Source organism: Trichechus manatus, unplaced genomic scaffold (genome assembly GCF_000243295.1).
Source record: "Trichechus manatus latirostris isolate Lorelei unplaced genomic scaffold, TriManLat1.0 scaffold00130, whole genome shotgun sequence".
Taxonomy (NCBI): domain Eukaryota; kingdom Metazoa; phylum Chordata; class Mammalia; order Sirenia; family Trichechidae; genus Trichechus; species Trichechus manatus.
In genome coordinates, this window is record NW_004444066.1 from 2,040,553 (window position 1) to 2,054,712 (window position 14,160).

The window sequence follows — 14,160 nt, forward strand, 5'->3', positions numbered from 1 at the left end:
AAATTTGGGATTTATTACTTTCCCTTTCTTCTTTCTCCAGGGATAAATCCCCCCTCACCCTCCCTCTCTAGTAATTATGGGCTTCAGACTATAATAGTTTAGCTAGGTCAAGGTCAGACCACCCCCTCCTCTCCTATAGACAGACAGGCGTCTGAAGTGCTTTGCCTAAGTTCAGCGTAGAAGAAGCCGAAGGCTGCAGGCGCCTGGTCAAGCTTTCTAGGCCACAAAGGCGGAGCATGTGTCTCTGCAGTCCTCCCTGGAGGGTTTCATAATTCCACAGGGGCTCAGAGCTCACAGAGAATTTGGTCAGACCTCCCACCCCTTGCAGGAATCGACAGCATTTTTGACAGGTAGGCACCATCCTCTGCTTAATTGCCTCCAAGAGCGGGCAGTTTGCCCCCTCTTGAGGAGTTCATTTTGCCCTTGGACAGGTATGCTTATTAAGAATGTCTTCTTTCTATGGAGCTGAGATCTGACTTCTTGCAACTTCCTCCTATTTTTATACAACCAAGAATAATCTACCTCTTTCTCACATGACAGTTCCTTCAAATATTTAAAGACAACTACAGTTTCTCTTTTCTCCTCATTCCTTGGACCTCACTTTCCTTTGCTTAAGATGGTCATTCATTTGCGGATTTCAAGGGCGCAGGCATAGTGTTGGCGAGCTACATGATTTTACCCTTTCAATAAAACTTATTTGAATAAGCTGTACCTGTTCTTGTCTGCATTTCAGCCATGAGTCCCATCCTTCTATGTTTCAGTGATACATCTAAGATAAACCTAGCACCTTGTGTTAAAATTTAGGAGATAGTACAGTGTTGTGGTTATGAGGTTGCGCTGAGGTCAGGCTGCCTGGCAGAGAATCCCAACTCCCTCACTTACTAGTTGTGTGAACTCTAGCCCCGGGGTCCTCATCTATACCGTGGGGACAGTTATTAATGTCTTCATTACAATGCTGGTGTGAAAATTAATTGAAATCAGGCCTGTAAGGACCTAGAACAGTACTTGGCATGCATGTGTCCAATACGTGGTGGTTGTTACTATTACTTCACATTTTTTTAACCCATTTTCTGTGCATTATCCACACTCTGATCTGAGACCAGAAGCAATATTCCTGTTGTAGGGAACCCCTGCTGATTCCTCCCGAGAATTCTGGGACACCTTCTCCGTGTGGTCTTCCTTTTCATGCTGTGCTGGTGGGCCCCCTTTGTACTGGCTTCATATCTATCAGGACATTTCTTCTTCCTTCTACACCTGACTACCAGTGGAACCTCAGGCACCCTGTCCCGGAGCCCCTGGTTATGGGGCAGTAAGCAGGCTTAGGAAAACCCCACCCTATCCTGGGTTGGTCTCTGCAGAGCCAGCTGTCCACTCCTGCCATGTTCCACTCTATTCCAAAATTACAACCTTCAGCTGGCAGAAAGTATGACACCACCACCTGTTCCTCCCAAATCCTTCAGTTTATCACTGAGGTCTCTAAAGACCCCAGCTCTCTCATTTTTAGTTTCCTTGACTGTATCATTTATTCCACTTAGATCAGCAAACAATGAGTAGAAGCTGGTGGGTTTTGTGAGTCATAGCACACTCCCCACCTTGTTTTAGGCAACTAGTCCCAGAAGACAGGACTCCACCCAATTAGCAAGTCATGTCTCTGGTATAGAGTGTTAAGAGAACAGGCTCCAGAGTCAGACTACCTGGGCTCAAATCCCTATTGTACCACTTTATTGTCTGTGTGACTTTGGGCAAGTCATTTACGCTCTTTGAGCCTCAGTTTTCTCATCTATAAAATAGAGATAAGAGTAACCGCCCTCATAGAGTTGTTGTAATGATTAAATGAGATGTTATGCATAGAACACTTAGTGCAGTGTCTGGCAATAGTAACAGCCAATCAATTTTAGCAGTGGTGATGATGGTGATGGTGATAGTGGAAGTGATGGTGATGATGGTGATGGTAGTGATGATGGAGGTGACGGTGATGTGATGAGGTAGTGATGATGGTGATGGCGGTGATGATGGTGATAGTGGTGATGGCGGTGATGTGATGGTGATGGATAGTGATGATGGTTATGTGATGTTGATGGATGGTGATGGTAGTTATGTCAGGGATTTGATGGTGATGTTGGTAATGACGGTGATGTGATGGTGATGGTGGTAATGATGGTGATGTGATGGTGGTGATGGTGGTGATGATGGTGATGGCAGTGATGCTCTGATTCTTTTCAGTAAGGTCCATAAGCAAACTTTTCTTCTTCCTGTGGTAACAGGATTCTTTTCTCTTGACAGTTCCTTGGTATTCTTCTTGGTATCTGTTGCATAGATAGTGCTCCTGCTTTTCCAGAATGTCTTTATTCACTCTCCAGGGTTGAACTTCACACTCCCATAGCTTAAAAAAACACCAGTTTTTTTGTCCTTCTTTTCCTTTTCCATGATGTGTTTTTCTTTTTAGCAATCTCTCATATCTGGTTTTGGCAGCCCTTGGGTACTAAGGAGGCTTTCCAACATCTCTTCTAGTTAGGAAGCTAACTTGCATTTGTAGCATGAACATTGACCACCTTTAGGGAGGAAGCATTTCTACAAAACATAAGTCCTTTAGATCCACAGATTGATGTCTTTTTTGTGAGGAAAAAGACAAAGCATAATCCTGGGTGCTTCTCCTGGAAACTGCCTATTTGCTTACTTGGTTCTCTTTGCTCACTGTTCCCACTTTTCCTCACCTTTGTCTATCTACACTTACTCTGAAAAACTATGGTGGAGATATTTAGGAACCTCCCCTTGAGGACATGCTCACACACAAGACTCTCAGGCTCAGCTGAGGGAATCTTCCACTCTTTAGAGACTCCCAATGTATACAGTATCAAGTTAACACAAGCTAAGAGAAACAACAACAGATTCAGGAGGCTTATTCTCAGTCATCTTTTAGTGTGGTTTCTGTATTAAATCTCTAAGCCAATAACATCCCCTGCTTTATATTTATAGAACATTTTATGTACTACAACGTGTTAGTTTGACTCCTGCATACTAATACATTTGCTTCCTACAACACTCATGTGAGAAAGATAAGAGCAAGGAATTCTATCCCTCTTTTACAGCTGGATAAACTGAGTCTCAGGGACTGCTTTGCATCACGCAGAAGGATAGTAGCCTCCTGACTCCCAGCTCGCCTCTCTCTCTATCTCCTCCCATGAAGTCCTGCTGGTCTCTGGCTCCTCTGCAGCATCTCAGCATCCCAGCCTTGCTGTCATTCTGAATGATGCTTTCAAGGAGTTAAGAAGGATAATGGTGTGTGCACTCAGCTACATTGAGATGGAAACCTGGTCAAAGCATCAAACTGTTCTTGAGCATCACCAAGGAAGTGGAAGGAGGAGCAGATCTGATTTGACTGAAAGGAAGGGCAAATACGGGAGCCTTCCCACTGTCTTTCTCTCCAGCTTTTCACGGCTGGACAGACTTTAATGGAGCTCTTGGGAGCCTAGCCCTGCTGATCTGGGGTTCTCTGCTCATCATTCTCCGCTGGAGGCAGTCCCAGCATGCTGACTCTGCTGGTGCCGTGGCCAACAGCCCCCCATACTGCATGGTGATGCTGCACAGCAGGCTAATGGGTTTTCATTGATTCTGTCCATGAGGCCGGTGAGAGTGTCATGTAACATGAAAGAACGCCGGAGCCCAGCATGGCTGGGGGCGGGTCTATGTGTGTGGGGTGCATGCAGTCAGCAGCTCACAAGGGCATCTGGGAGCAGTGACTTAGACATCTTATCTCTAGGTACACTAGAGTGGAATGGACATTTCACAAATTAAAATGCTCGCTCTGAGGGATGCTCTTGGTTCTCAGTTTTCTTCCAAATTTGTGGTTCAGGTGATAAAACCTAACATTTCCCAGGGCGTGGCTTTTGTCCCTCTCATCCCTACACAGTGGTTCTCCATCGTAGGAGCGGCAAATGAGTCACACAGGAAGCTTATTAAGAATGTAGATTTCTAGGTTTCACCATCCAAGGTGGGCCCAGAAATCTGCACTTTTACAAGTTCCACAAGCTCCCTGGAGCACACGCTAAAAAACATGAGCATTGCCCTTGTGGTTGCTCCCAGAGGGCCTCATGCTTCCCCTTTTGTAAGACATGTCTGCAAATTCTCTTTTAGTGGAGTTTGTAAAAACCAAGAACCACTGGTGGAAGAAACACTTGATCTGCTCTGTGGAGGGTACTGTTGGGAGTCTGGATCCAGGAGGGGAGATGAGATCAAACCCAGCTCATCCCAGAAGGGACCACCCAAGTAGCAGATCTGTGGCACAGGTCATCACTGTCTAGAGCCGGGCAGCCTGTTTTCCCTGCATTTGTGCTTAGGGAAGCTTTTTCTGTGAGTGTGGTCCATCTGCCAACTGGGTCATGCCTCAGGTGTCCTCCAGATTGGGAACCTCCCCTGCTTGCCTACAGTGCAGGGACAAAGGTGCTCAGGGAGACAGCGCCCACAGACTGAAAGGTGCCCAGTGGGGAGGACTCACGGCTTGGTCCGTGGATCTTGATGGGCTTACTGCTGGTCATGGACTGGGAGCACGTCTGACACACGCACTCTTTACCGCTGAAGGTCACCTTGTCTCCAATGGGGAAAGGCTTCCTGGAAGGTGGAAGAGAGAAACATTCAGTACTCCTCTCCCGAGTGATCTCATGGTTATTGGTGACCTGACAACATACATGCTCACAGCACTTTGGTAATACACACTGCCTGTCTTTAGAGCACCAGGTGATTCGAAGGCTGTTCACAGTACCAGGCTGCTGAAACCATTCAGTTAGGGACCAGGGGGCCAGAACTGGAGGTCCAGTTGGGCCGTTTACATGACTTTGATGTTGGGAAAATCATGACACCTATCTGAGCTTACGTTTTCTGATCCGTAAAATAAAGAGGTTAGTAGCTCCTCATAGAGTTGTTCCCTCTGCCTAGAAGGACTTTTCTATACCAACATGGCCTATCCCCATATGTCAAGGTGCACTCATTCCACTCCCAAACTTACCAAAATTTCTCCCTTTCACCATCCAGCAATTCTCAAAATCCCCCTTCCTAACAAGAAGCTCCTAAATCCACAGATCAACCTCTTCCTCTGTATCTGGGCAGCTTGAGTTCCATGCTCCGGGGTCTCAAACTAGTGCATGTTCTGCCTCCCCAGTTAACTTATAAGCTGTATACAGAATCCCCAGCATGACCGATGCCATCGTTCAGCTGCTCTTGCTTATATGATTTGGGAAGCCTTCTATATTGACTCTGAGTATAAGCCCTGGCGTAGGCTTCCAGTGGCCCCACTGCCCTTGTACTAGCCATGTGGGACAATGGAGAGATGCTGGGGCGAGAGTCAGGGGAGCTGTTTTCTCATTGAAGTAAAAGGATCTGACATGACTCCTTGGGGAGTCACCTCACTCATCTCCAGGGCTTGACATAAACCTCACTTTATACCACAAGGACCCCTACTGTGCTAACCTCCAAGGAGTCTGGGGTTCCAGGGCCCAGGGTCCAGGTTTTAAAAGATAGATAAATGAATGGATTCCAATATATTCTTATATGATTATATATATTATACATATAATTATATATTTTCTCATATATAATTGTATATTCTTACACATCTTGTCATTACAGCCTTATTCAGAAACTATTCAGTTAGTTCCTCTAACTGGTTACTAACCAGTGGTTATCTAATGGGAAGAATGATTAATCTACAAATTCCTTTCCTAATAGAAAAAAATATACATATATACTCAACTATGCTTGACTTCTGGCTTAATCAGCGCTGTCCATTACATTTTTTAAAAATGGACTTCATTTTTAAGAGCAGTTTTAGATTTACAGAAAAACCGTACAGAAAGGACAGAGTTTCCCCTACTTCTCTTATTCCCGCAGCACGTTCATTAAATTTTAATGTATTTGTGGGCAGGGCTGAGGTTTCTTCTTATTTTTTCATCCTTTAATATAGTGCTGGCATACAGTGGGTCCTTAATGTATGTTTGCTAAGTTAACAAGTGAGTAGGAAATGGGGGGCTGGAGAAGTGGGCTACCCATCTCTAGAGACATCCAAGGAAGGGTGGATGATTGTAAATATGATAATAAAAAGAATAATACAAGCAGACACATTTGTATAGCAGCCACTGAGCTGAGGTCTTTGCATCACCTCATTTATCTTCATGAAAACCTGATGAAATTGGAATAGTTTTAACCCCCATTTTGCAGATGAGGAAGCTGAGGCTTACAGAGGTGGGCTCCCTTGCCAGGGTCACCATGCCAGACTGAGATGGCACCAGGATGATGGAAGAAGGCTATAAAGAGACATCCCTGTACCACATATGGGTGAGCCCTGGGATCCTGACCCAGATCTATGGTTTCCAAACTGAGTCTGCCAGACCAGGGCTACTTAGAGGTTCCTCTGGGGACCTCTTGATGGGAAATGGGAGGTTGAGTGTGGGGACACGGATCCTCATCCTGCTTTCATTACAGGACAAACGGGTGTTCTGCATGAGATCGCATTTGATAAAAAGGATTCAGGGGCTAGACAATTTGAAAACCACTGACCTACACGGCCTAGGTTCTAGCAATCCAAATGTCCAACATAAAACCTCTAAGCCCTAGAACTACTTGGGACAAGTTCGTTTCTTCTCCTCCCCTGGGGGCCACACAGAGGGTCCCAGCCCCACTGCCCCCTCCTGCTCACCTGCACAGGCTGCACACAAAGCACTTGGGGTGGTAGGTGCGGCCCAGGGCGGAGATGACCTCGCCTGTGATGAAGTCCCTGCAGCTGTCACAGCGGGTGCCGTAGAGTTGCTGGTAGTCCTGGGTGCAGATGTACTCCTGGTTCTTGAAGAAGAAACCCGACTGGGCCAGGCCACATCCACACACTTGAGGAAACAAGGACGCAAGGGCAGGTTAAGTCTAGGGTCTTGTTGGGGGAAAGGCTGGTGTCTGACTATGAGTGGTCATCAGAACTCCTGGGCCTTTGGAGCCAGTGTTTCTCAAAGTATGTCCTAAAGACCACTTGCATCAGAATCATCTGGAGAGCTTCTTAAGATGCAGATGCTAGGGCTGAATTAGACTCTCTGGGGGCAGGGCCCAGGAATCTGCATTTTAACACATTCCTTGGATGACTGTGCTGCATACTGACTGAGAACCCCTGGTGTTGTACGAGCCTCTCAATGCACGGATGAAGACTGTAAGACCATGTGGCTCACACAACTCTGCACGGCTAGTAGTATCATGAATTTGATAACAGAACCATCCCATTAAACATTTCCTGGGCTCTTCAGTGTGCATGATTCTGTGCCAGGGCAGAGCAGTGAGGGGACTACGTCCTACAAATCCCAAACCAGAGACAACTTAGGATGGCAATGCGAGGGGTGACTTGGTGTTTATAATCTGTCTTCACCAGAGCATAGAGGGGGGCTGTTCCCAGCCAAGAGCAATACGACGCAATCCTCCAACTGTGAGGCGCTATCAATGTATGCAGAGAGAAGAATATATAGAAAATTGCCAGGTGTCATGGGCGTGAGCCCTGCACGTGGTGCCAGCACAGCTGCTGAGTGTGGGGAGGAAGAGATCACCATCAGCGGAGGAGGGTCACAGGAAGTTTGATGTACCTCAGAGGAAGAACAGAATGAGCACCCGAAGTTGAAAGTTTAATTTTGTGGAGGTGGTGCTGGGGTGGCATAGTGTTTGTAGGGAGTGGAGGGAAGCAAAACAGGAAAATGATGTTCAGCCCAGCTAGAGGAGAGCATGAATCCAACTTAAGAAGTTCAGACTTTATGCGACACTGAGAAGTCATGGATAACTTTTTCCCCCTAGTTTTAAAAAACTTTTTTTTTTTGTGGGGGTGGGAAGAATCTCAAACATGTACGAAAAGCAGGGAGAAGATTATAATGATGGGTCACCCAGCTGCAAAAACAATCAGCTGCATTGATGGCTTTTGAATAGAGAGGCAACATGATTCATAAAGGTGTTTTATAAGATCTCTTGGGGACAATATGAAGAAATGTGGGACAGATGACAGAAGGACAGGTGACTTATAGCTGTCTGGACAACTGAATCATGTGAGACGCACCTCCTGAAGGACTGAGCATGTGGGAAATAAAATTTCCCTCTGAAAGTTAAGTTATGAAATCAACACAAAATGGTGAATGGTGGAGCAGGAAGAGGCAGTAACCTGCTGAGTGTATTGATCCACCTAATACAAGGATGGGTCATTCAGGAAGAGGGCTGCAAGCATCAAAGGAAGGGAACTGGACAATCCATTCAAGTCCTCTGACCAGCTTCCCTTATTCCAAGTCTGCATTCATCAAGTGACTGACTGATTGCTGACTTTCCAAATAGGCTGTCTTTTGGAGAGAAGGAGCTGGCCAGGCCACAATGAACTATTTCAACTGAGAGTTACAGCTCTTGTACATTAATCAGCAGGCATTCTGGCTTGATACATTGGTTTCCCAAGGACTTTGTTAGAACAAGTCAGATTCTCAAGTGTGATCAATGATGGGGAAGCCAAGGAGATGGAGTTTCCAAGCCTGCAGGTCTGAGGAGCAGGCCTGGGCTGGGGTGACATCACCCCAGTAAATACTACCTGATCTTTAACAGGAAAAATTTTTCTGCAATAGTAGTCAGGTTAAAAAATAGGAGGAATTTCCAGGTGAATGCCAGAAATATTTCACAATTATTTGTTCACCTTTGTGGGCCAGAGACAGGCTTAAAGGGTCAGGCAGAGTGAGAGGCGGGTGGCTCTGGAGGTCACAGCCCCAGGAGAAACAGCGCAGGACAGTGAAGACACAGTAGTCTGGGAGTCACTAATTCTCTAGGTGACAATGAACTTGGTTTTCTTTTCTCTGGGGCTTTTGTTCACTTGTATGTAAAACAAAGAGCTTGCGCTAGAAACGACCTGAATTTTCGTCTACAACTGACATCCTGTGAGTCTATCAGAAGGAGAGCTTACTTCAGGGCTTACCATGTGCCTAAACATTTTAAACTCAGTGTGTAGTGGAGCTGGGGGCCCTTGAAGACCACCCCATGGAGAGGCAGGGCATATGGATGGGGTGGTGGTGGAAGTGGGAGGTGGGCAAGGTTTCATCTTCCATGAGGCCTCATGAAAATTCATCACATCAAACAATGCCTGGTTTTGAGGGCAGGCTAGGCCAGAGTACACGCTGTTCTGGTTGTGCAGGTGGCAGATCAATTGACTTCATGGCTGTGGAATTAGTTAAGTCATGGCCTACGACCTCGTTTGGAAATAGCTCCTGTTTTTTCCCTTCTTTTCTCTCCTTTGTTTCCCGTGCCAACTCCACCCCCTGAGCCACCTCTCCCAGTGGAGAAAACCAGGAGGCCCTTAGAAAACTTGGAACAATCAGTTCCTCCATTTCCCCCAAGGAGCTGAAGGAGGAAGTTTTTGGTAGAAAGGATGTAAAGGTTAATGAGAATCTCAGGGGTTCCTGGAAGTACAGTGGGGAACAGAAGGATGGAAGGCAAGCTGGACCAGCCCAAGACATGTGTATTAGGTTGAGCAGAGCCAGGGCCTCAAATAACAGGAAAGGCCTGGACAGGACTTGCAGTATGGAACTGATGTGGGATTAATACACCTGGGGCAGGCATTATTCCATGAATGAAAAAGAAGAGCATACGGTTCGACAATGGGACAGAATATGAAAAGTTAAAACTGCTTTGAGAAAAATCCAGAACGAATGGTCACTGAAAATATAATGCCTAGAAGGAGGGCTCACACACAGATATGCCATGTCATCACTGGACCTTTGTCCATGTTCCTATTCTGCCACTCAGGTGCTGGTGACTTTGGGAAAGTTACCTTACTTCTCTGGGACTCAGTTACCTTATTTGAGAAGTGAAGGGGCTAGGTGGTAACTGAGGACACTTTCAGATCTGAGAGTCCAGAGTTTTGGCATATAATTACGTTGATTTTAAACTTTTCAGATGAGTCTGAATTTTATGAAATTTTAAAATCAAAAAGAAAGAAGTGCCCCTGAGGCGATCTAACTCATTATTTAAAACATTTTAATTGTGAGATATATTGTATATGGGGCTCTGGTGGTGCAGCAGTTAAGTGTTTGGCTGCTAACCAAAAGGTCAGCAGTTCGAATCCACCAGCCACTCCTTGGAAACCCTATGGGGGCAGGTCTATTCTGTCCAATAATGTCACTATGAATCTGAATTGACTTGACAGCAATGGGTTGGTTGGTTGGTTTATTGTATGTACAGAAAAGTACATGAACTAAATATGTACAGTTATAAAAAAAGAATAAAATACACTGTCATGTGCCCACTACTCAGGTTGTGAAATTACCCCTTAGATGTCAGTTCAGCCTCTCCCCAAGGTGATTTTTTGTGGTGTGTGTTTTGATGAACTGAAGTTCTCGGTTTTAATGTAGCTGAATTCATCATTAATTTGTTTTTCTTTATAGCTTTACCGCCTATGCATATATCCATAAACAAGATTGTTTGTTTAGTCTTGCTTGATTTTGAACTTTATACTGATGAAACCGTACTGCATTTATTCTACCGTGCTTGTTTCATTCTCTCAGTATGTTGCTGAGATTTATCTGTGTTGATGCATGTGACTGCAGTTCATTCATTTTCACTGCTTTGCAATATTCCATTTTCTGAATATATCACAATTAATCTATTGCTAAAGGACTTTTGAGCTGCTCGCAGGTTTTTGTTTTTGTGGACATGTTGCTATGAAGGCTCTGTGTATGTAGGCGATGCCTCACTGTTTCCCAGAGTTTTCCCCATTTACATTCCCACCAGCAGTTCTCAGGGATCCATATCATCACCAATGCCTGGTAACCTCTGACTTCTTATATTCTGTCAGCATGGTGGGTTTGAAATGATATCTTGTGATTTGAAATTTCATTTCTGTGATTATTAATGAAATAGACAATCTTTTTAGATGTTTATGGGCCATTTGTGTTACTCTTTGGTCAAAGTCCTGCTGATGTCTTTTGCCCATTTTCTTTTAGACTTGTAGGAATTCTTCATATATTCTTTATATATTCGTATAATCCTTTTTCATTTTTTTTGTTATTACAAACAACTTCTAATTTAGGGGTTATCTTTTCACTCCCTTTGCGGTGTTTTTTTGATGATCTGAAGTTCGTAGTTTTTATGTAGCTGAATTTATCAATCCTTTCCTTTATGGTTTGCACTTTCCATGTCATGTTTAAGAAATCCCTCCCGATCCTGAAATTCTAAAAAGATATATCCTACGTTACCTTCTAAAATTTTCATTGTGTTGCCCTTCACATCTAAGCCATTAATCTAACTCGAATTGACTTTTTGAAGGGTATACAGTAGGGACCCAGTTTTCCCCTACATGGATACTTAATCATCTCAGCACCATTTATTAAGCAGTACAATCTTTCCTTACCAATTTGCAAAAAATCAAATTTCCATATATGTGAGGGTTTATTTCTGGATCTGTATTCAGTCCCATTGGTCTATTTATCTATCCTTAAGCCAAGATCACAGTATCTTGATAGCTTATATAGTAATAAGTCATGGTATCTGGCAGGACAGTCTCCCTACTTTCTTGTTGTTCTTTAGGAATGCTGTGATTACCTCTGGCCCCTTGCCAAGAATTTAAAAATTTTAGTCGATTTCTTAATTTCTATGGAAAACTTTGTAACTTTCACTAGAATTGCCTTGAATCTATAGTTTGTCTAGGAAAGAACTGTAATCTTTTTGATATTGAGTCTTCCTGTCAAAGAATATAGTATAACTTTCCATTTGTTTAGGTCTTCTTTAATGTCTTTCACTAAAATTTTATAATTTTTATCATAAGGGCTTATACAACTTTATAAAATTTATTCTTAATTTTTTAATTTTTTTGTTAATGTAAATGGTATCTTGCTTTAAATTCCATTTTGTAACTGATTGTTAATGGTGTATATGAATTCAATTTTCTTCTCTATATTTTTTCTGTATCTAGTAATTCTCAACAGCTTTACCTAACCAAGGTCACAAAGATTCACTTCTATATACTCTTTCAAGAGTTTTACACCTGTTACGTTTAGGTCTATAACCCATTTTGAGTTAATTTTTGTATATAGTGTGAGGTAAGGGCCCAACTTCATTCTTTTGCATATGGATATCCAGTTGTTCCAGCACCATTTGCTGAGAAGATTACTCTTTCCCTATTGCATTGTCTTGGGCACCCTTGTTGAAAATCAATTGACCATAAATGTAAGGATTTATTTCTGGACTCACAATTCTATTTCATTGATTTACATGTCTACCCTTAAGCCAGTACCACAGTCTTGTTTATTATTGCTTTGTAGTAAGTTTTGAAATTGGAAAGTATAAGTCTTCCAATTTTGTTCTTTTTCAGCTTTTCAACTTCTGTCTTGTTTACTGTCACTTTTTAATAAGTTTTGAAATGGGGAATTGCGAGTCCTTTCAATTTGCTCTTCTTTTTCAAGATTGTTTTAGATATTTTGTTTTCCTTGAATATCCATGTAAATTTTAGGATCAACTTGCCAATTTCTGTAAAAAAATCAGATGGGTTTTGGTTGTATTAATCTGTAGATCAATTTGTGGAGTGTTGCCATCTTAACAACAATCAGTCTTCCAATCCATGAACACAGGACTTGTTTCCAATCTATTTAGGTCTTCTTTAATTTCTTTCAACATTTTTTTGTACTTTTTAGAGCATAAGTTTTGCACATCTTTTAAAAAAATTTACTCATAAGTATTTTATTCATTTTGATACTATTTGTAAATTGAATTTCTTAATTTCATTTTTGATTGTTTATTGTTAGCATATAGAAATACAATTGATTTTTCTATATTGACTTGTATCTGCAACCTTGCTGAACTCATTAGTTCTAATGGTTTTTTAGTAGATTCCTTAGATTCTTGTATATATCCTATATACACAACCATGCCATTTGCAAATAGAGATAGTTTTTTTTTTACTTTCCAATAGGAATGCCTTTTATTTTATTTTTTTGCCTAACTGACTTGGCATGCACCTCCACTGCAATACAAAATAGAAGTGGTGAGAAAATACATCCTTGTCTTGTTCTTATCTGGGGGGAAAAGCATTCAGTCATTCACTATTAATCATGAAGTTAGCTGTGGATTTGCCTTTGTTCTTGAGAGACAGCTTTGAAAACATAATTCTAAGTTGACAGTTATTTTCATTCAATACATGAAAGGTATTATTCCACTGTTTTCTGGTTTCCTTTTGCTACTAAGAAACCAAATCTCAGTTTCTTTATCACTCATATGTAGATGATCTGTCTCAGCTCTCTGGATACTTTTAAGACCTTCTGTTTGTCTTTGGTGATATGCAATTTTATGATGGTGTGTTTCGGGGGTTTCTTTTATATTTTTCTGCTAGAATTTATTAGGTTTCCTGGATCTGAGGACTTGTGTGTTTCAATAGTTTTAGGAAATTCACAGCTATTATCTCTTCAAATATTGTTTTCCTACCCATTTTCTTTATTACATACCTCTAGAACTTCAATTAGGTATATGTCAGACCTCATGCTATTCTCCATATATCAACTTTTCTTTATGTCTACCACCTTCTTATAGTTCTATGCTATATCTGTGTAACTCTTATTTTGGTTCAATCTTCCAGTTTATTAATTCTCTCTCCAGCAACATCTGATCTGTTATTTAATTCATACTTTGAGTTTTTAATTTCAAACACTATATATTTTTTATTCCTATAGGTTTTTTTTTCTTTTTCAAATATGCTTTGCTATTTCTTATAGTTTGTTTTTCCTCACTCATATTTTCTAGCTTCCCTTACTTGTTTATACATAGTGAATGTAGTTATTATATACTGTCAGAAGATTCCAATATATGAAGTTTTTTTAATTGTACTTCAGGTGAAGGTTTACAGAACAAATAGTTTCTCATTAAACAGTAGTACACATATTGTTTTATGACATTGGTTAACAACCCCACGACATGTCAACCCTCTCCCTTCTCGACCTTTTTTTTTTGGGGGGGAAATATACATAGCCAAACATACACCATTTCAAAAATTTCTACATGCAGAGTTCAGTGACATCAACTACGCTCTTCCAATTGTGCTGCTATTCTCACTTTAGATAAAGGTTTACAGAACAAAATAGTTTCTCATTAAACAGTTAGTACACATGTTGTCCTATGACAATGGTTAACAAC

At 42.1% G+C, this 14,160-nt stretch overlaps 1 protein-coding gene across 6 annotated transcripts in view; it reads right to left on the reverse strand.

Moving 5' to 3' along the window:
- ABLIM3 (actin binding LIM protein family member 3) overlaps positions 1-14,160 on the reverse strand; it is a 134,265-nt gene that overhangs the window by 64,003 nt on the left and 56,102 nt on the right. For all 6 annotated transcript variants that reach the window (XM_023739161.1, XM_023739160.1, XM_023739159.1 and 3 more), the window contains 2 exons: positions 6,689-6,872; positions 4,496-4,608 (listed from right to left, as the gene is read on the reverse strand). In XM_023739161.1, coding sequence (XP_023594929.1) covers positions 4,496-4,608; positions 6,689-6,872 — 297 coding nt within the window. The remainder of the gene's footprint in view (positions 1-4,495; positions 4,609-6,688; positions 6,873-14,160) is intronic.